The 23113-nt window shown below is 39.8% G+C and overlaps 1 protein-coding gene across 7 annotated transcripts in view; it reads right to left on the bottom strand.

Annotated features, from left to right (window-relative positions):
* The window catches only part of AFF3 (ALF transcription elongation factor 3), a 553103-nt gene that overhangs the window by 194695 nt on the left and 335295 nt on the right, over positions 1-23113 (bottom strand). For all 7 annotated transcript variants that reach the window (XM_087863299.1, XM_087863300.1, XM_087863301.1 and 4 more), the window contains one exon: positions 1815-1895. In XM_087863299.1, coding sequence (XP_087719425.1) covers positions 1815-1895 — 81 coding nt within the window. The remainder of the gene's footprint in view (positions 1-1814; positions 1896-23113) is intronic.

Genomic DNA, 23113 nt, shown 5'->3' with positions numbered 1-23113 from the left:
TTGAGGAAGAATTAGATAAATATACCGAAAAAAAGAGGCTGGATAGTCCTGAAATAAATCCATGTATTTATGAGAAATTCAATTGTTGATTTAGGTGGTATTTCAAACCAGTGGGGGGAACATGGGCTAATCAGTTGATAATGTTACAGTAATTTACTAACCACTGAAAAGAATAAAGCTAGAATCCTTTGTTACACCATCTACAAAAAATTGCTTGAAAATCCAAAAATGAAACTATAAAAAATGATAATAAAATAGAGAACATTGTTAGAATGTTGGAGCAGAAAAAATCATTTTTCTCTGACATAAAAATTAAACACTTTGGTAGTATAAAAGGTACATAAATAAGGTTGCAAGAAAATAGTTGCGTCATATATAATAGACAAGTGAATAAGATATAAGGAGTTCCTACAAATCATTTTTTTAAAAAGTGCTAATGGATATGAATGGGCAATTTGTAAAGGAAAAATATTCAATGTTCAAACTAAGAAGTAATTGGAGAAATGCAAATTAAAACAATGAGATATCAATTTTTCACCCACACTACAGACACAATGATCTAAAACCAGATAATGTTAAACCTTGGCAAAGACGTATAAAGAAGTACGGTTGAAACACAGTCAAGGCTAAATATGGTTTCTCATGCTTCTAGTACCCAATTCTTCTTCTAGGTGTTTATACTAGAGACTTTCATTCAATAAGAGGCATACAAAGAAGCATTTATAAAAATGTTGGTTGTAATAGTAGTGTTTGTGATAACAAACCATAACCAACTTCAGTGTCCATCAAAAGGAGCTTGACTAAATAAAGTACAATAAATTCATACCACAAAATATTTTGCTGCAATTAAGAATGAAGAGCATCTCTATACATTTACTTGGAAAGATCTCCAAATACACTTTGTTAAAGGAAATAAAAATCAGCTTAGAATGAAATTTACCACTGTGATAATTATAATAAACTGTTATATTAATAATTCACTTTAAAAGGTTTCAATGTTAATATTTAGCAATAATATGTATTCACTGTATCCGAAAAAAAAAGTCAACTCTTAGAAGAAATGCTTTTAGAACTATGCCATCTAAGAGTTTTTAAAAACTGCATATGAACATATACATATATCATGCGCAGGGAAGATGAGTGGAATGGTACTCACCAAACTCTTGAGAGTAAATTCTGGGTAGGTAAATAAAATCTAGATGAGAGTACTGGACACTTTCATATTTTGCTCCTTCTATCTGTATAATTTCATCTTTATGAATATGTAGTTATATATTAGTTGTATGGTTAAAAAACATAAAATAAAACCTATTAGACTCATGTGGAATTTAAATATATTGTGGCTGATTTGTTGAGTGTTTGCTTGTCCTTAGAAAATGGAAATTTGTTTTTTAAAGTCCTACAAAATATTTTAAGGTTTATAAAAATACCAAAGAGGAATTATATACTACATGTCCTCAATTCTAAGACATTGATTCTAAGATACATTATTAATTTAATAACAGCTTTTGGGGGAAAAAAAAGACAATCACACTGAATGTATAAGATGATTGTATGATGCATTTCAACTTCACAAATGTTTTTAGATAAAACGACAATTATAATATGCATCACATTTTGCCAAAAGTAGTAAAGTAGAAGCTTAATTTTCTCCCTTTGATGAATAAATACATGCTTGCAAATTGTTGAAAACCAGCCATATGCCTCTGGTAGAAATATTTACAGAGGGAAAAACAATCACGGCAAAACCCACTATGCACTAAAACTCTTTGTGTGAGTAAAGCATGTTGCTCCTGAGTGTTGCAAGAGCTCACCTTATTTGGAAATGGAAATTTGCTTGGTTCCACTTTGCCAGGTGCTGGGACAGCAGAAAGTGGTGGGAGCCACGTCATCTCCTACACGGTGGGAAAAAACAAACCGCATTGTAATACAGGGAGTATTTCAAGTCAGTAGCTATCTAAACCTGCCTTAATAACACTGGGAAGGGATCGGAATGAAGAGATGAATAAAGAATGAAAAGGATTTTTTAAAAAAGATTGTGAGGTCCGCTTTCATGATTTCTTTTCCTAATTTTACCAATTCTTGGTTCCATGGCTATCCCCATGCTCCCTTTATATCTTAAAAAGATTTGCAAGGCTGTCCTATTTTCACTTCATTTAAGCTCCTGAGTAAAGGGACAACCTAGTAGTAAACGTTCTATGGAAAATGCTGTACAAAGGCGGCTGCTTCTCTTGGACTCAATCCCACAAAATTTCACAGGGTGTTTCTGAAGGAATGTACAAAGTACTTTTGACTTTAGGGTCATTATGAGCGGACTTCTTTATTTTATTAGAAACTAATATTAGGATGAGTTTCCAATAAGCCCCACACATCACTTTGGTCTTCATAAAATTTCCGTCACGGAGAAGTGAAAAAACATATCACACATATGAGATAGTGAGTGAGTGAGAGAGAGAGAGACAGAGAGAGAGAAATAAGTGTCTTATCATTTTTATAACACAGTATCAAGAATACAACTTTAGGTCAACACACAATCATCTGTCATAGGCTTTCTGACATACACTTTCACTAAACAGTGAGAGAGAGAGGGAGCGGTGTTTAGCCACTTGCAGTTTTCTTCTTCAGTTCCATCTCCTGGAAGGTACCTGCATTCACTAAATGACTGTACAATTAAATTGAATCAATTGATTTCTAATTACCAGGAGACTTACTTGGGAGTTTACAGATAGGTTTTGAACCCTATATTTTTTTTTAAATTTCCTTCCACTTTCAAACCTAAGTAAGCATAGAAGCAGAAGTTGATCCATTTTAAGAAAAGTGAGAAGTTCTTTTTAGGTGAAGACATTTTCTCACCTCCCTTGGGGAAAAGGGACTCTGTCAGGTTTTTCAAGTCAAAGAGCTTCTTGAGGGTGGTCTTGTGTCTTTTTTGGGAGGGTAACTCTCCTCCTTTAGCACCTCAGATAGTGCAGACCCACACAGACACGGAGCAGAGGGAGAGGTCAACCCCACCCTGGAAGGATTTACTGACCCTACTATCATCGCTGACTCCCCATCACACCTGTGCCGTAGGTGGGTTAAGCTCATAGGCATTTGAGATGTCCCTTCTCCATTCTGCTGTTAGGGAGGTCTCGCCAATGGAAAGCAAAGGAAGATCCAGTGACCTTCTATATCCCTCTCTCCTCTTACCTCTGCTCCCCAAGTATCTGCCTGTTCTACCTTGTATCTACCCCTGTTGTCTCTTTTGAGGAGGCTGTTAAGCAGGACTGCCAAGTTTGTGTCCAGGAAGAGTGGGTGCTCAGTATATTTTTGAATGAATGCCCAATTGAACAGCATCTATGCAATGTCTCTACCATCCTAATCACACCTTTATTACCTTTAACCTGAATTACTTTAATATCTTCCTGATTGGTTCTCTTTCTTTTGTTATTATTAATCCATCCACTGCACTCCAGCCAACTCAATTTTCCTAGACTACAGATGTAGACAAAAAGCTTCACTGCTTCGAAATCTTCACATACCATTATATACATAAGAATATGATGATGACCATGGCCATGATGCCTCCTGTTGTGCTTTACAGTTTTCAGAGTACTTCCATACCAGTTTTTAAATTTACACTCAACCTTTAATTACTACTATGCCCATACTGTAGGTGAGGAAGTCAAAGCTCAAAGAGCTTAACTAATTTGCCCAAGTTCACTCAATTCATAAATGTCCCCTCTGAAATTTGCACATATATCTCATACTTCCAGCCCAGTATTTGTCTTTCACTCCACTGCATTTCCTCTCAAAGACCTCACCCTAGTATTCAAGACTGTCTACAAGGTCCCGGTTTTCAGCCTTGGGTCTTTTTTGTTAGTCTACATGCACACTACGTATAAGGAAAAGTACACTCTCTGTTTTCACTTACACTACACACTTTGTGTGTGAATGTCCTATTCTCCTATGTTTTTTGGGGGGGTTTCTATCCATTCATTAAGGCTCATCTCAAACTTTATTTATGTCTTGAGGCCTTTGCTGATTCCCCTTCTATTCCAACATGATACGACAATTTCCTTCTCATGCTCCTCCAATGCACTTACTTTACTTTTCTCTCTCATAGTAACTGTTAGATTTTTTTTGCGTTACCATTTTATGAGTATACACCTCAGTCTGCACTCAACCATATCCTTCCCCCAAAGTAGAATAGAAATCATACTTAGGAATCTCAATAATCTCTTTCAATAACATTCAGATCTATTAAACATAATCCTGTCAAGTAGGACTGAAAATTTCTCCAGAGAGGGATATGCCTACTTATCTTTGTATAGACTGAAGTATGTTATATACTATGCACTCAAAATTAAGACGCTGTTATCAGAAAGAACGAGTTCTCAACATTTGCTGCAACGTGGACGGCACTGGAGGAGATAATGCTAAGTGAAATAAGTCAAGCAGAGAAAGACAATTATCATAGGGTTTCTCTCATCTATGGAACGTAAGAACTAGAAAGATCGGTAGGGGAAGAAAGGGATAAAGAAAGGGGGGTAATCAGAAGGGGGAATGAAGCATGAGAGACTATGGACTCTGAGAAACAAACTGAGGGCTTCAGAGGGGGGGGTGGGGGAATGGGATAGACTGGTGATGGGTAGTGAGGAGGGCACGTATTGCATGGTGCACTGGGTGTTAAACGCAACTAATGAAGCATCAAGCTTTACATCGGAAACCAGGGATGTACTGTATGGTGACTAACATAATATAATAAAAAAACATTAAAAAAAATTAAGACGCTGAATCAAACTGAACGCCCATATTTCAATGCAAAATTCCATACTAACTTTAATTCTAGTTAAGTATTTCCATATGATTTTTCCACCTGATGAATTCTGCTAAATATACGAAGGAATGGTAAAGACAACAGGGTTGCTTAAAACATTTAAATCTTTAGAACTTCCAAAAACATAAGAATTCTTTACACAAACTATTTAAATGTATACCTTAAAAATCAATGTGCAATGATTTTTTTAAGATTGATTATCCATTATATAATAATTCTTCATTAGGGTTAGATGGGAAACTTATGAGCAAAGAGATTATTTCTACTTCTCTTCTGTCACTTACTAGCTCAGTGAGCTTAGGTAAATCACATCTTCAGTAAACTGTAGTGATTTAAAACCACAGACCTAGGAATCAATCAAATCTGAGCTTGTGGTATTTTAGAACCAGAGGAAATAGAGATGTTAACAATCTCGAAGTTTAATCATGAAGATTAAATGAGATAATACATATACAGAGCATAGCGTGGTTCCCTTATGTTTAATCATTCGATAAAAGACAGTACTGATTAATATAAAAATGAGTTTCAGAATTCTTATCTCTAAAATGAGAAAAAGAATTTCTCTCTTAGCTTTAGATATTGGGAAACTGAGATGAGAGAATATACAGGAGAGTGTTTTTTTTAAAGATTTTATTTATTTATTTTTAAGAGAGAACATAAACAGTGGCGAGGGGCAGAGGGAGAAGCAGACTCCCTGCTGAACAAGGACCCTGATGCGGGACTTGATTCCACGACCCTGGGATCATGACCTGAGCCAAAGGCAGACGCTTAGCCGACTGGGCCACCCAGGTGCCCTGGGAAAGTGTTTTCATAAAAAAATGAAGCATTATGCAAATATAACCTGTAATTAAGCTAGTAATTATTAATACCAACTATATAGTATTAAAACAAAGTTTTTAAAAGCGATTATTATGATCCCTAAATATCATCTGTACTTTACACGGGAGAAAAATGTCCCTAAGTTTTCTCATGGGAACGGAGCCTTGACATAATAACGGTGAGATAAGATTTGGTTTTAAAAAAAAAGTGCTTAATTTGTACCTTATTTCTGGTAGTTTAAAATGTAAACAAAGGTAAATAATTTTTCATAACTGCTAAAATTTCACTTAGTTTATCTCACGTCATTCTCTTCACAGGAAAAACTTCCTGTCCATTGGCAGGTGATCAATCCCATACCACTGTGTCCACTGTTGCCCACCCCCACTCATGCTCCTGACCTCCCTCGCCTCAACCAGCCCTTCCTCACTGCTTGTCCTCCTTGGCTGTTCGGTAGTCACTTCCCGGATCACAGGTAAGACAGGATGAAAATATAAATAAGGCCAATTACTCCAGAGTTTACGGAGCTACCTTCTGATCTTCGAAAGTCCCTTGCCACTTCTTTGATCTGCCTTTGTTCCTTTTTGATTTCTTGTCTCTTAGGAATGAGGTCACACCCTATTCCTCAACACTAAGAGGCTTCAGTTTTGAGCTTGAGTTCCTTAGCCAACTGGTAGGATTCAGAATCAGACGTATCTGTCTTAACACAGCCTTATCAGTCCCATCTCTCTAAGCAGATGTCTAGTTACCCAAGGGACATATTTCAGGGTGTCTTCTTATTTCTTAGATAAGCTTCAAATGCCAAGTCTCTTTATAGTAAATACACTCACTTTTCTGCTAAATGAAGGAACAGATGGTTAAATGATAACAGTATAGAATACTGCATTTCATTAACTGTCCAACTTTTCTCTATCCTTTATATACTGATTTTCAGAAGGCCATGGGACACATGGGCCAGTGTCCATTTTCACACCTATTGTCCAGCAAGACTGACCCTGAGTCCCCGGAATCCAGAGCTTCAAGGTGATCAGACTTTCATGTGCTCGTTTTGTGCAAGCCTCTCCCTTCTATGTCGCTACCCACTTACTCTGGCATCACCTGCGTCAGCCTGTCCTAGAACAAATGGTCAGAGGCTTAGGGTACCATTCAAGAAGCAGTGTGCCTCTTTGTTATTCAAGGTGAGAAAAAAAAAAGTTGAATTTTAACCTGAAACCTTAAGAGTTCCAAATGTATATATTGTAGTATAATGATCTGCAAAGTATATTTGGTTTGCAAATAGAATAAATTAGAAAAATATTGAACAACATTTAAGTTTTCCTATTAAAATCAACAAATAGAAAATAAAATAAAATCAACAAATAGAGGAATACTTTTTCCCTGGTCTCTCTCCCTGTCTGCTGTCTCCCCACTACAATCTATCTCGATCACTGTCAACGAAGTATTTTATTTAAAATAGTTCCTATGCCACACTTGCTCAAAAGCTTCCAGGGACTCTGGTCCAAGCGTTCAAGATGCTCTGTCATATGGTGCCATCAAGACACAGTGCAGTGTTCCTGCCTGTTACTTTTCTATGCGGTCCTCCCCTCCTCCTGCCAGATGGGCTTACTTCTTGTCCTGCCCTATGTTTTCCTGTCCCGACATTTTCTGCTTTTCCTTTTGTGTTATTCCAACTTCACTTACCTCTTCCTTCTTTTTTTAAAAAGATATAATTATTTGAGAGAGAGCGAGTGGGGGCAAGAGGCAGAGGGAGAGGGAGAGAGAGAATCTCAAGCAGACTCCCTGCTGAGCAGTGAGCCCAACACAGGGCTCTATCTCAGGACCCTGAGATCAGGACCTGAGCAGAAATCAAGAGTTGGATGCTTAACGACTGAGCCACTTAGGCGCCCCTTACCTCTTCCTTCTTTCTCATCCCTTGTCTCCTTCTGAAGGTCACCGACCAGAGTGATCCTTAGCAAGCACCACACCCTCCACTCTCCATTACACATGATCTGTGTCCCTTATTTTACATTTCCATGTTACCGGGACTGTGAGTCTAGCTTTCACGTGTTGCCACTATCAGACTAAACATTTTTTAACCCCTGTTAGATTATAACCTCTTTGAGGGAAGGGACTGTGCCTTTGAAACTCTCTTGTAAATCTCTGGAGGCCTAGCACACTGGATAAAATAATAGGAATTCATTTAACTTCTCTGGGATTCTCTTTTCTCTCCTTTTAAAACGATGGCACCAATAAGCTGTACTTGTCCTACCAAATACACACGATGGTTGCCAGAATCAGGAGAGACTGAATTTCTTCTTTCTCTTTCGGCAATGTCTCAACATCTGCTGCCAACTCCAAGGTCTGCTAAAAAGGGGTGTCTATCCCCACAGGCCTGGCGAATGACCACAGCTAACTCCAGAATTCTTTGTGCTCAGAAACTCACTCTTCTCAAAATAAAACATTGGATTAATTCTGTCACTTGGGAATAAAAATATAAAATGCCAAAGTCGATTTTTGTATGTGGCAGTGGCTGCTGCAGATGAGAACATTATTTTGTTTTCAGTTTCCATATCAGAATAATCCCTCAGCTTTTCAGTTCTTTCACACATATTATTCATGTTATGACACTCTTATCAGATAAGTGCTGCCAACAACAGAACAGTGTAATTTTTATTACACTGCATATCCTTTAAATGTGGTAGCTAACAAGAGCACTGTGTCTGGGGAAGGGAAGCACTCCTGCAGGCCCATACCTGGGAGTCAAGAGCACCAGCCCTCGAGTAAGAAAACCAGGAGAAGCACACTCATTCTTTTCCTCATGGGGCTAGGGAGTGCGTTCTAATTGCCAGTCCATCCTTGGGCTTTATTTATTTTTTATTTTTTTTAAGATTTAATTTAATTTATTTATTTGAGAGAGAGAGAAAGAGCATGATCATGGGGAGGGGTACAGGGATAGAGAGAAGCACACTCCCCACCAAGCAGGAAGCCTAATGTGAGGCTCGATCCTAGGACCCTGAGATCATGATCTGAGCCGAGGGCAGACGCTTAACCTACTGAGCCACCCAGGTGCCCTGCATCCCTGGACTTGAAACAGACTCCAGGGTCAGGCTTGAAGGCTGGGCAGATTTGGGCCCCAAACAGGGGAAGTTGCCCCTTAAATCAACAAAAATTCAACAACATCCTCATTTTGTTACTATAGTAGAAGGACCCAGGGTTTGCAAAATAATAGTAAATATAGTGTAATCATGTCCATTAAGAATAACAACAATCATTATTTTGATGGAAACACTACTCGTGGAAAGCTTTTAGAAAAACAGTGGCTGTTGGAAAAGAAAAGTACCTTCTGTTTTTTTATAGTACAGCTTAGGCTGCTGAAATTACAAGTAAGCATATAACCAATAAAAGGGTGTAACTGCAGCATTACCAAAAATCATAGGGAAAACTTGTTTCTTTATACTGAAAACCCAGGAATATGTCCAGTTTGAACTAAAATTGGCCTGAGAAGGGGATTCCCAGGAGTCATATATGTATTTTCTGGTCTCATACATGTCCCCTAGATGGGAGAATCTCAGATTGCAACACTAACTAATCTCAGCGAGCACTTTCTAACTTAAGGCTACCCCTCGACTCTCAATGAGGTTAGTCATCAATGGATAAAATGGAGGGTGCACCAGGTAGGTAAAGATTAATGGAATCAATTCGAGAAACAGTTTTCAATTCCGCTTTCACAGACTGAGAACGACAAGGAGAACACGTGTATTAGATAACCATATGACCCTGTGGGCTTATGGTGGGAAGAAGGCAAGCACTGGAGATGGAAAAGCGCAAAAGTAAGCCTTCAAACTGGAAATTCCAGGGGGACCTGAAGCCTGTGCATCTCAGTTCGTCCTCGGGCTGTCAGATTTTTAGTTCTCTGAGGCCACGTAGTGTCTGGCCTTTCCTTATTTCCTTCACAAGTAAAGAGTGATTGCTTGTAAAGAAATCCATCCTGTGCACTACAGACCCATCTCATCCCCCTGACTTCAGCATCCCTGCAAAGTCTGAACTCTCCAATGAAAGGATAAGGGCTCGGACTGAAGCCAAGATACAACGGCTAGTCCAAAAAATTATTTCACACTAGATCCCTTCATTTTAGACTTTCCTGAAGATTTCTTGTTCTAGATGCTGCTTTGCTGTTTTCCAGTTTTCTTTTGGGGCAGGAAGATGGATGTGATCTGTCTTATTCTCTTGTCCCTCAGTGTTAAGTGCGTTCTGTTTTACCTATTTACTTGGGGCCTTCTGGAACAATAAGAACCACACCTTTCTATAATTCATTTTCAGATTCACCTGGCTTTCAGTATTATTTTCCCCCTGGGCTTAAAAATATCATAATTTCTATTCTTTAATTGTGGATTGTTTCTAGAACTAAACATCGTGCTAAAATGCTAAAAGTAGTAAAATCTGGGGCGCCTGGGTGGCTCAGTCAGTTAAGCATCTGCCTTTGGCTCAGTTCACAATCTCAGCTTCCTGGGATCAAGCCCTGTGTCGGGCTCTGGGCTCAGCTCTGGGCTCAGTCTGATGCTCCCTTTCCCTTTGCTCCCCCCCCCCCCACCTCATGCGTTCACTGTCTCTCTCTCTCTTGCTTTCTCTCTCTCAGATAAATAAAAAATCTTTTAAAAAAGTAGTAAAATCTACTTTGGTTTCTCAGAATTTAAAGAAGAGGGTTTTGATGTTGAGTGTACAGCTGCAGGAACTTAATGACTCTTGTTAAACCCAGGTGACAACTTCGCCCCTGAGTTCCCGCTGCAACACACAGACATCTGCCAGTTTCCTGCGCTCTTCAGAACCTTGTGCTCCTGTTGAGAAGCACTGATTAGGCTAATTTTAAAAGATGCTTTAAAAAAATAAAGCATTTGGGGGCACTAAGAGGATTTCCCGAATTCTGAATGTAGGGCTGGTATTTTCCTGTATCGTTTCTAAGAATAAGTTATATTAAGTCTAGGTTTATAAGAAGTGAGCCAAATCCCTGACCAGCCCCTGAGAAAGGTCCTGTTACTAATGATACCACTCTCACCTTACTTGTGATCTACATAACATCTTTTCGTGATAGCACAAACACCAGAAATAAGCCCTCCTAATAGACGTATAGATTGTAATTAATCCCGGAACTAGCTGTGGTTTGCAACAATCAAACGGCTCTTTCTTATGTATCTAAGGGTAGAGAGGTATTATTTGGGACAGAGAGGAAGACTCTGGAAGCCAGAAGGGGAAGAGGGTGATAATTACATTCTTGGCCATGTTTTCCTCTTACCATGTTCCCGAACCCCTTTCCAACAGATAGATAATCAGACATGTGCATTTGACAAAACCCACCTCTCAATTACAGAGAAGCGGAATGGTGGAACAGGACAGGTTTGGAGTCAGCATCTGAGAAACCACCTGTCATCTTGGCCCTGCTGTGAACCGGCAGAATGACCCCTGGGCAAGTTTGCTTTTCTGATTATTGATGTCCTCATCTGTAAATTGGTGTCCATCACCCTATTGTGCAGGATTACTAAAAGGGTTAGCGACAAAGTAGCGAGCACAGCGTCCGGCACAAAGGAGGTGCTCCACAGAAGGTGATTACTGCCGCATCGCTACCTTTATAACTGGTGGTGGCAGCTTCTGGCTTGGACTTTGCGAAGATGGGGATGACTATAGGAGAAGACATTTATGAGTTTGTTTTTTAATCTATTTCTCTCTGTTAATTATTTAATATTTAACTGGTTAATTATTCATAGTCAAATAGAAGGCATAATGAAAGTGTGCTTATTAAACAATAATTTGCTTCCCTCACTCCCTTTGCCACTAGGGCACCATGTGCACAGAGGGGGGGGGGTTGCTGTCGCACCGTCTGGTATTTTTCTTAAATGGGACAATTACTAGTAAGCAGAATGCATTCTCTTTCCAAAAGCCGGTTTGGGGTTCTAAAGAGTTTAGAAGCTTTGTCTTTATGCCTACAGACTACCCCTGGGCAACAGTTAGGGCAGTTAGGCTGGTACTCTGGTGTGAGAGCTCTTCTGAGATGATCTGAAGGAGCCAATGGGGAAAGGTGAAGATAGAGGTGGAAAGTGACTGGGTCACGGGGGCGGGAGTCGGCCTAGAGGCAGGGCACAGAGCAAGGCAGGCAGCCTGGCCAAGAAGAGATCCTGAGAGCCACTGGGGCTGAGATAAAAAGTCCCTGGTACAGCAGGATGTCTGGTTCCCCAGAGGGAAGGCAAGTCTCAGCAGCTGTGCTGCCCTTACTGCAACCTTGCTGACGGGGCACGTCTTTCTCCTTTTCAAGCCTTTTCCCAGCTAAGTTCCCTTCTATCACACAGGTTTCTGTGAACTTCACTCAAGTATTTCCTCTCAGTTTGAGAGGTGATTTATAAATCACTGAATGGCACTGCCCTAGTCTAGCCGGGATGTCTCCTCTTCTCAGGGATGAAGGTAAAAGGCAGGATGACTTTACAGAAGACAGGAAATGTCTACTGAAGTATTCCAGATACGGACACCAAATCCAGAGGAGGAAGGAAAGCTGGTGAGTCTGCGAGAAATCTTTTTTTTTTTTATTTTTAAACCAGGAGGTTAAAATATCCTTAAAATGGAGAAGCCAAAGATCAAAATGTCTCCCCCCAGAAGTTCATAGGTCTGTGAGAAAAGAAAAGTTAGGGCCAAAATGAAAACAGGAGGATAACTACTTTTATTAGAAGAAAAGCAATAGAAAAGACTGGGTTAGTAGAGCCTGGTAAAGAGCTTACCCCTTGGGAAAAGATATTACTTGAGAAGACAGAAATGAAGATAAAAGAGGAAGGCACCAAATTAATGATGCCTGAGGAAGATAAGACTCTGAACTCAGATGCTGTGTCTTTAAATGGGGAAAGAAAAGAACTTAAGGAAATGGGGAAGCAAAGATGATCTCGCAGACATCTCCATGGGGAGAAAGTGAGAAGGAAGGTTCTGAATACGCAAAAGCAAATGGACAAACTACAAATTTGAGACAGATGTTTCTATTCCTTGATCCTTGCTGACAACACCAGACATAGTTTCCTGTCTTGAGAAGGGCTCTGCAATCATGCTGGATAGTTTATGACTTAGTTACACCAATCAATTCAGTTTCTACTGGTGCATCCAGATGTCTATCCAACTGAACTCATTTTTGAGCATCCGCTATGTGGTGCAACACTATGCAACACTATGTCCTGGGGATGCAACACAGCGTACAACAGACGTGGAACTGTGAGTCCCCATGGGACAGACAAGCAATACACTGTGAACAGTGTAAATACAAAACATCCATATTCCTCATGGTGGCCATGTTTTTGTTTCTGGTTTTATTTCTCATGGAGCCACCCCAACCACCAGTGCCCATCCTGGCCTTAACGGATACTGGTTGAGGAATCATATTTCTCATGGTTGCTGCATTGGTTTCATGTGTCCAAGCAGTTTGGCAAAAAAGAAGCCTAGTTGCTGTATCAGATATCCAAGGGACCACCTTGTGGAAAAAACATTACGTGTGGCATATGGAGACAAGCAGCCCCAAGTAGAGTCCCACGGTTAAAGCCATGAGGAAGAGTTTGGTTTTTATAAACTTTCTAACAATTTCCGACAATATTTCACAGGTGCTTTGTGCTAAGTACTGTTTTAGGTGCTGCAGACACAGCTGCAAATATGGTCCTGTCCTCATGGATGCTACATTCTGATAAAAGTGAGATAGACGGTAAACGTGTATACAACTTTATACAGCATTATGTAACACACCACAACACAGTTTAAGTTAGCATAATATAATATGATATACCATAAGAACCATTAAAACTACTCAGTGGTAAATTGGCCATTTCTTAAGATGGTGAGCTGCTTTTTGTGGAAACATTTGAGACTGTAACAGTGAAAGGTGTCTAGAAATCCCAAGTCTGGAGTACCTACTTCCTTCTGACTTTGGTGGGGCTGCATGCGGGGCACTTGAGGTAACCCCCTGCCCTCTCTGTGTCTCTACTATTTGTGACTCAGTGAAGTTCTTAACTGCACATGTAATCTCTGTTAGGCTAAGGACACATGCCTTCACTTTAATTTTTAATTTAATTGAAAAATTATCTTCACTGCATCTTTCTGCTTACATAAATTATATATGCTTCTTGTTAAAAAGTTAAACATTGCAAAAATACAAAATGCAGGAAAGTGAAAGCCACCCAGGATCCTAACACCTATGGATAATGCCCACAGTGAACAGTTTTAAGTGCCAGGTACTTATCCAATTTCTATATACATATACTAACATGGGGATTAAACATATATTTTTAATGAGGTCATACTGTTTGCTGACTTGATCTTTTTCATTTTTCATTTCTTCTTTCCCAAGACAACGTATAAATACATCTTCTTGTGAAAGGCTACGTAGACAATCCACTGCCTGGAAGTATCATAGCTTATTTAATCAAGTGATGGAGAGTTGATTTGTTGCCTTTTTTTTTTTTCATGACTATAAACAATGCTTTGGCAAAAATCCTTGGACATCAATCTTTTCATGGTTATATATTTCTTCCAAAGTATAAATTCCTTGTATAGAATTTCTAGGTCAAATGGCATAAATATTTTAAATGCTAATATATTGTCAAATTGTTCTCCAAAAATGGTCTATTAATTTACATATCCCATCACAGTGTATGAAACTCCCTGTTTCTAAACACCTTTATTAATACTCTTTTTAAAAGTCTTATTTGCCATGGCTTCTAGACAAAGATGGTGACATAGGAGGCTACTGAATCTCCCTCCTTTCATGAACACACTGAATATACATCTACACATGGAGCAATTTCCTCTGAGAGAAATGCAGGAACTAGATGAGTCAATCCTACATATCAGGTGACAGACAAAATATACACACTGAAACAGGTAGAAAAGGCTGAGAGTCATGCTATAAATCCCATCCCTATCACAGCATACAATTGAAGGGAACCCCCAAGTCCCAGCTTCTCTCTGAGGAGCAGAGAGTCTGGATCACAAATCTAGCACCCCAAATTTGAACACTGCCACCTGAGGAATGGACTTCAAAATCACTTGGCTCCAACAGCCAACAGGGCTTGCATTATGAGTTCCGCAGGATTACAGAAAACAAAGAAGCATCATTAGAGGATGAAGGAGCATTTGTGTCTATACACCTGGGCACAGTGCAGAGGTGGCAGGCAAAAATGCCCATCTCCCAGTTTCTCCCTGGAAGGAGTAAGAGTATATAATTTCCCTGCCAGAGGGACTGGCTTCTGATCAACATGCATCTAAGTGCTAACTACAATCCTCCCTTTTGGGACACTGAGAAGTCTTGGCACACTCTCAATTACTAGGAGCCACTAGGAGCAAAAATGGCAGCTTGGATAATCACAAATGTTTGAGAGGTAACCTGGAGATTGAGCTGGGCTGGTTGACAGGACTCATCTCGTATACAAGACCAGTCTGTCAAGCCAGGAGAGGTGGCTGTTTCAACTAATGTGCAGAAAGAAACACAGAACATCTCAGAAATGAAGAAACAGGGAAATATATTCCAAACAAAAGAACAAGATAAATCTCCAGAAATGAATCTTAATGAAAGAGAGAAGTGATTTACCCAACAGAAGAGTAATGTTCATAAAAATGCTCACTGAGGTCAGGTAATCAATTTATGAACAAAGTGAGAATCTCAACAAAGAGACAGAAAATATTAAAAATTATGAAAAAAATCACAGGGCTGAAGAATGTAATAACTGAATTAGATAATCGAACAGAGGGATTCAACAGCAGACTAAATCAAGACGAAAAAATCAGTGAGCTAGATGACAGGGCAGTGGAATTCATCTAATAAGATGAGCAAAAAGAAATAAAAAAAGGGTAAAAAAGAGTAAGATAGCTTAAGGGACTTCTTGGACACTGTTACATGTACCAATAAACATTATGGAGGTCCCAGAAAGAGAAAAAGAGAGAAATGGGCAGAAAACTTATTCAAATAAATAATGACTATAAACTTCCCTAAACTGAAAAAGGAAACAAGACACCCAAATCCAGGAATGCCAGAAAGTACCAAAGAAAATGAATCCAAAGAAAGTCATGCTGATACACATTACAATTAAATTGTCAAAAGCTAAAGACAAAGAGAGAATCTTAAAAGCGGCAAGAAAAGTTGTTACATACAAGGGAAACACCATAATATTTCAACAGATTTTTCAGCAGAAACCTTGCAGGTCAGAAGGGAGAGGGATGATATATTCAAAGTGCTGACAGAGAAAAAAACCCTGCCATCTGAAAATACTCTACCTGACAAGGTCCTTCTATCATCCATCACTAGCCCAGCCTTTCAAGAAACGTTAAAGGGAGTTCTTCAAGCTGAAGGGATGCTAATTAGTAATATAAAAATATATGAAAGTACAAAACTCACTGGTTAAGGTAAATATGTAGTTAAATTCAGAAAACTCTAATATTTTAGTGGTGGTATATAAATTACTTATAACTCTACTATAAAGGTTAAAAGAGAAAAGTATTAAAAATAACTACAACAACTTGTTAATAATGCACGATATAAAAAGATGTAAACTTTAAAACAGAATGTAAGACCTAAGACTATAAAACTCCTAGAAGAAAACACAGGGAGTGAGTGAGCTCCTTGACATTGGTCTTGGCAGTGATCTCTCCGTTTTGACAGAAAAAGCAAAGGCAATAAAAGCAAAAATAAAAAGGTGAGACTCCATCAAACTTAAAGCTTCTACACAGCAAAGGAAACATCAACAAAATGAAAAGACAACTTCTGGCATAGGAGACTTGCAAACCACATATCTGATCAATATCCAAAATATACAAGGAACTCATAAAACCCAAAAGCAAAAAACTAAATAACCCAAATATCTGAATAGACATTTCCTAAAGAAGACATACAGGTGGACAACAGGTACATGAAAAGCAGTGCAACATTACTAATCAGAGAAATAAAAGTCAAAAACACAATGAACTATCGCCTCACATCTGTGAGGATATCTATTGTAAAAAAGACAAGAGATGACAAATACTGGCAAGGATGTAGAGAAGAGATAACTTTTGTACACCATTGGTGGGAATGTAAACTGGTACAGTTACTAAGGAAAACAGTATGGAGCTTCCTCAAGAAATTAAAATATAACTACTACATGATCCAATAATCCCACATCTGGTTATATATCTAAAGGAGACAAAAATCATTATCTCAAAGAAATATTTGTATTCCCATGTTCATTGAAGCATTATTCATCATAGCCAAAGAATGGAAACAACCTAAGTGTCCATTGATGGATGAATGGAGAAAGAAACTGTGGTTTGTATATACAATGGAATATTATTCAGCCTTAAAAAAGAGAAAAATCTTGCCTTTTATGACAACATAGATGAACCTTGAGGAGTTTATGCTAAATAAAATATGCCAAACAGAGAAAGACAAATACTATATGGCATTACTATAGGTGGAAACGAAAAAAAAAAAAAGTTGAATTCATAGAAACAGAGAGCCTGGGGCTGGGATATGGGGAAAATAGGGAGAGGTTGGTAAAAGGGTACCAACTTTCACTATTTATAAGATAAATGAAGTCTGAGATCCAAATGTATAGTTGCTAAATTATGTGCTATAAATACTGTATCATATAACTGAAATTTGTTGAGAATAGAACTTAAAAAAAGGTAAATATGTGAGATGATGGAAGTGTTAATTAACTCCATGGTGGCAATTTTTTCATAATGTATATGTATATCTCATCATCATGCTGGACTCTTTAAATATATTATGTCAATTATACCTCAATAAACAATCATTTCTTACCTCACTGACAATTTTATAGGAAAAAGAAATGCTTGAACTGTTGCTTTAATTGCATCTCTAATTATTAGTGTGGCATACTTATTAGTTGGCTTCTTTTCCTAGTCCTGAAATACCTTTTTATATCCTTCCCCATTTTGACATCGGAGTTTATATTTTTCATATTGTTGTTTAAAAATCCCTTTGGGTATTCTGGAAATTAGCTCTGTCTCATCTGTCAGGTTGTCACATAAAATACATTTTCCAATCACATCTCTATGGGAAGAATTCCTGAAGTAAAAATGCATGAGAAAACTTGGAAGGAAAATCACCTCTTGAGAAGAAAAGATGAACAATACAAATTTTCTCTTTGGAAAGTATTCAATATAATCATCAAAATATGTGGCAATTTTATTGTACAGCAGCAAACTTGTCTAAATATTGAAGCCTGATTGCAAAAAATATTTGTTGTAATAAAACCCTAAATAGAACAGAATAGTAATATTCCAGTAGAACCAATGGATGTTCGAGTGAGTGTGTATGTGTGAAGGTGTGTGTGAATCAGTGGGTGCATGTGTGTCTAAGTTTGTGTGTGATTGTTGGCTATATGATGGGTATGAGGGATCTCACCAGGGTGATGAAATCTAAAACTATATAATGGTGACAGTTGCACAATTCTAAATTTACTATGAATCACCGAATTGCACACTGGAAATGGTTTTTTTTTTAATATGTAAACTATGCCTTAATAAAGTCATAAAAGGGAGAGTTAGAGAGTGCTCGATATTAGAGTAGACTAGCAGTACTGAGAAGATAAGGACCCTTTTGACTTAGGGAAGGAGCCACAGAGGAGTAGCAAGTTTCTGACGGAGGGTTGGAACCCACATATATGTGGCCCTGACGGTCCTGTGAGTGAGGAACCTGGCTTGACGAGGGCAGCATGGAAGGTGGGGCTGGGTGGTAGTGAGTGCTCTGGCACAGAGAGAGATGAACCTGGAGCAGGAAACAAGCACCCAGATCATGGAAGCCTATAATGGAGCAACTCAGCCAGTGAGGAGATCTAAGCCCAGGTGTCATGACAGGAGTGGTTCTGACAAGAAAGAAGGTCGGCACTAGTGGGATGCATGGAGAAATTGCTAGAGATGCAAAATCCCAACTAACATTTTTAAAACGTTACCTTGTTTAAAGCATATTTGTATTTTAAAACTTTATGCTTCAGAGCCCCCAAAGAGAACAACACTGCGTAAAGAGGTAGAGAAAAAGCCCCGGACTCAGAATGAGGAGACAGTGAGGCTGGTCCCAGAGCCATAGGGAACCATGGAACCGGGGTGGGGGGAGGGGATGAGAGCACTTGGCCCAGAGAAGTTATCTGCTCAAGGCCACCAAGTCATTCTGTGGTCACCTAGAATGTGAAACTAGGGCTTCGCCATCCTTCAATTCTCCTTCAGTTTGTAAAGTAATGATAAGATCATTTAACTGGGGTTTGGTGAGAAGAAATAAGATAGTGTATTGATATTATTTCATAAATATGCTTCTTGAGGTAGAACAAGTAGCGTCCACAGCATTTCTTTTTTTTTTTTCAAGATTTTATTTATTTATTTGGGAGAGAGAGTGAAAAAGAGAGAATGAGCTTGAGAGAAAGAGCACAAGTGGGGGCAGGGAGGGGGAGGAAGAGGGAGAAGCAGACTCCCCGCTTAGTGGGGAGCCCAAAGCTGGGCTCGATCCCAGGACCCCGCGATCATGACCTGAGCCAAAGGCAGATGCTTAACTGACTGAGCCACGCAGGTGTCCCATCATTAGCAGTATTTCTTAGGTGTAAATGTAATCTATACAATATTCTAGCATTATTGGTTCTCTTAATGTTTCTTACTCCACCCTGGTCCCCTCTTTTCCTACCTCTGCTCCACCAAAAATAAACTAGAAATGGGACAAGAAAGAACAAAGGGAAGGGGAAGGAGAAAGCAGAGACTAGAACTAGGTGAAGTGGGCAGGTGAAAGCAAGTATCCTAGGAATCAGGACACCTTGCTCTGTCCTTGACCAGGATGTGTGCTTGACTTTGCTGGGCCTTTGGTTTTTCATCTGTGAATACTATGAGAAGAAATGCAATAATCAAAGAGTTTTCGGAAGGAAGGAGTCAGATGGAGCCTACCCCATTCTACCTCAAGAGCAACTGTGTACACACAGAGCAAGATTCTTGCTGGAAGTTTACACAGAAATTGCCCGACTACATTCAGCTCTTCTGAGTGATAGAAATGGAAAGTATTTACTCTGGAGACCTGTTTTCAATACACAGCCAAGGTCTCAATGTTCTCAGGTTCTCTGGCATTTGCCTCTTCCTTCCTCTTGTTATTTCTTTTGTATCTCTTCAGGAAGATGTGGTGACAATTTTTTAAAAAACAATTTATTTTGATCAGCGTCAAGGCATGTGCGTGAGCCAAGCACCATTTTTACTTCAGAGTTAATCATCCTCTAATTCTCAAATTGCTTCCCTGCCCTGGGGAACTTCATGTCCAAGTCTCTGACATGTAATTCTAGAACCATCTATCATGAAATGTAGTTGAGCACAAGGAAGTTAGGGCAACTACAGCTAGGGGAAAGGTCATTAATCCTGACGCCACATTAATATTCCCTAAACACCTTTTCTATCAGGCCACCTGCCTCCCTAAGAGTCTGCTCAACTGAGAGGGTCCCTGACTGCCCATTAGAACAGGTCCCATTTCTCAGTCTTGTCTCGGGCCCTGCCTGACTGTGACATGTCCAGCATGTTCCTTCTAGGAGTGTTCAATTAGGCAAGCTGGATTCCCCTGGCCGCTCACAGTAAGGAGGCCCTGTACATCTTACCTGCAGGCCTTTGCTGGTATTCTCCCATCTGCCCTCACTTCCCTGTCCACATCCCTACCCTTCCATGCCATATCAGTTCACAACTAACTAACTCAGGAGAGCTGTTCTGGATCAAAACCCAAGCAAGGATGTTGGTTCCTCCCTGTTCATCCTCCTTGCTCTCAAGAACAAAGTAGTTCTAAGAATGTCTGAGAGATGACATCATTAGAAGGAGTATTTAACTTCCCAAAATGACTTTTTGAAGGACAGTGACTGATGCCTTTGAATGCATTAAAGATACCCCACATATGAATATGTCTTTTAAAGATGAATCTAGACACTAAGTACATAGTAGGAACTAAATCAATACCCACTAACCTAACCTTATTAATGGTTGTAGGTTGGTTCTGTGCAAATAGGAACTTTAAAAGAAATTTGACGCTTTAAAAATTTCACGTTTCTAGAGTAGAACAATAAACACAACAGTAGGAAACACACAAAAAGGCATGGCTACCTCTCGGGAAGAAGGAAAGTGTGGGGAACTTTTAAATTACAATTCTCAGAGGGGTTTCAAATTACACGGAGAAAAAAGGAATGTACTAGATGTTTCTGGAGTTCTTTATAATTGTATCTTTTTGGCTCCAAACAAAGAACCAGCAGCAGAGTCAGGATTATTTTGGACAACTTTCAAGAAATTAAAACAAAGGTTAAAAAAAAAAAAAGAACAGAGGTCAGTCTGTTTACCTAGTACAGACAGATGGTTGTATTTATGTAGTTAGACTAGTAACGCAGAAAGACTTCCAAAGTTCCATGAAGCACATTTGCCAAGAGAATGCTTCAGGTTGGCAGAAGGTAGAAATCCTGTATTGGGTAAATATTTAGCAACATTGGTGAATTTTTAACACTAATATCTCATTTGCAGTGGAATATGCTTTATGGTCTGAAATCTCTTTCCCCATTCTGTTTTATAAGTGATGATAAAAATCAAAACATAATCACCTGTCGAGGATGAATCCTGCACCTGTGAAACTATATTTCTAACAAGCCAGCTTCCTAATTACAATGGAGAGGGAACTGGCACAAGGAAGCACCCTTTTTTGCACCATTCCTGCAGTGGGCTGCAGGCTCTCAGATGAAGGGCTGTTGGTACAACTGCTAAAATCATCTTTTATTACTCCTGTCTGCACAACAGATAGCTTTGTCTGGGGCTCAGTGGTAGACTCCAGCCAAAATGAGAGGGTTCAGATCTGAGGCCTCTAAAAGCAGCTCACCTAAGGTAGACACCAGAGCACCGGAAGTGTCATGGTCACTGTCTACAGAAGTCAGGGGAGAGCTGGCTGGTGCAGGGCACTGGGCTGTGCGTAGCAAGGGGCGTGGTAAGTGGGAACCATGGGCTCTGCTTTAAGGGAGCTTACACTGCGGCTGACATCTACAAACACACGTACACAGAAACAATACAGTCCCTGGGCTTATGTGGCAAGCTCCAAATGTAGGATGGGCAGTGCTGCTTGGAATCCAGGAAGGGAGCAGCACTCATGGTGAGCTGGCGTGTTCAGGGCTCCATGAAGGAGGTGAGCAGTGAGCAAGCCAGTAACAGAAGGTGAGACCTGGAATAGGCTGATGGGGTATTTGAGCAGGGATAAAGGGATGCGTGGAAGTTGGCGGGGCTCAAGTGGAGAGCTGAGGAGAGTAATGAGCACGGTCTCCATAGGTCTCTGAATGCCAGATTGTGCCATGGAGGGTGGGTTGGTGGTGGCAGGTTATGAGGGTTTGAACAGGGAGGGTCAGAGCTGCCAGGTGCTGTTTTGGGGAGAGCAACTTGGCAATCCTGCACCAGACAGTTTGGATGGGGGACAGTGGAGGACAAGGAAGCCTTCTAGGAAGAAAAAGCTTTTTAAAACAGTTGAGAAATAGAATTACAATAGGCTAGGAATGAGGAGGTGACAGGCTCAGGAAAAATCAGATGTTTTAGCATCGGAGTCAGGAACTGCTTTGAGAGAGTACAAAGTCTGAAGGGCCAACTTTTGACCTTAAAGCAGGTTTTTTCAAAGGCAGTTTTAGGAGCGCTCCGTGCCTAGGCTCAGACGTGTCCCAGCCCCAGCAACTAGATCCCTGGCCAGCTCCTAGATCTCCGCCCAGCCCCACCCTGTCCTGGGCACCGCCAGGACAGAGCGAGCTCCCAGTGCTCTCCTGAGTTCTCCAGTTACTACTGCAGATAGGAGTGGACCTGGTCAGTCTGTACTTGAGTTCAACAAACAAGAATGATCCCAACCTGCCTGATTGATTCAGCTGCATTTAGAGGCTTACTATGGTCCTTGCCTGGCTTCTGGCCATACAGAAGGCGTGTAAACTGCTGTTCTTCCCCTAAGAAGACTCACATTAACATTTGGAGGCCCGGTGAACACACACCAGTTACTGAGATTCACAAAATGGCATGTAATTTACTGCAACCTTATGTATTTTAGATCAGAGGGGCTATAGGACTTCAGAGACATTCAGAATCTATGACCAAATAATTCTAAAAAAGCATAAGAAGCCCCCAAAGGAGCAGAGCAGCCTTGCTTAAAGAATTCTTGCTCTCCTGGTGATGGGTAGTAAGGAGGGCACGTATTGCATGGAGCACTAGGTGTTATACGCAAACAATGAATCATGGAACACTACATCAAAAACTAATGATATACTGTATGGTCACTAACATATCATAATAAATAAAAAAAAAAGAAAGTAAAAAAATAAAATATGAATTCAATGTAAAAAAAAAGAACTCTTGCTCTCACCTTATAGAAGACTTTAAAGCAGAGGAAGTGCTGGGCTGGGAGGAAGAGAGAAAGTGTCTGAATTCACGTATGGAGAGTGAACACAGTATGGGGAATGGCTAGTGCGATCACTGAGTCAC

Source organism: Ursus americanus, chromosome 7 (assembly GCF_024610735.1).
Source record: "Ursus americanus isolate L20-20 chromosome 7, mUrsAme1.1.p, whole genome shotgun sequence".
NCBI lineage: Eukaryota > Metazoa > Chordata > Mammalia > Carnivora > Ursidae > Ursus > Ursus americanus.
The sequence above is the reverse complement of the archived record's forward strand: the minus strand, read 5'-3'. Positions and strand labels throughout refer to the sequence as shown.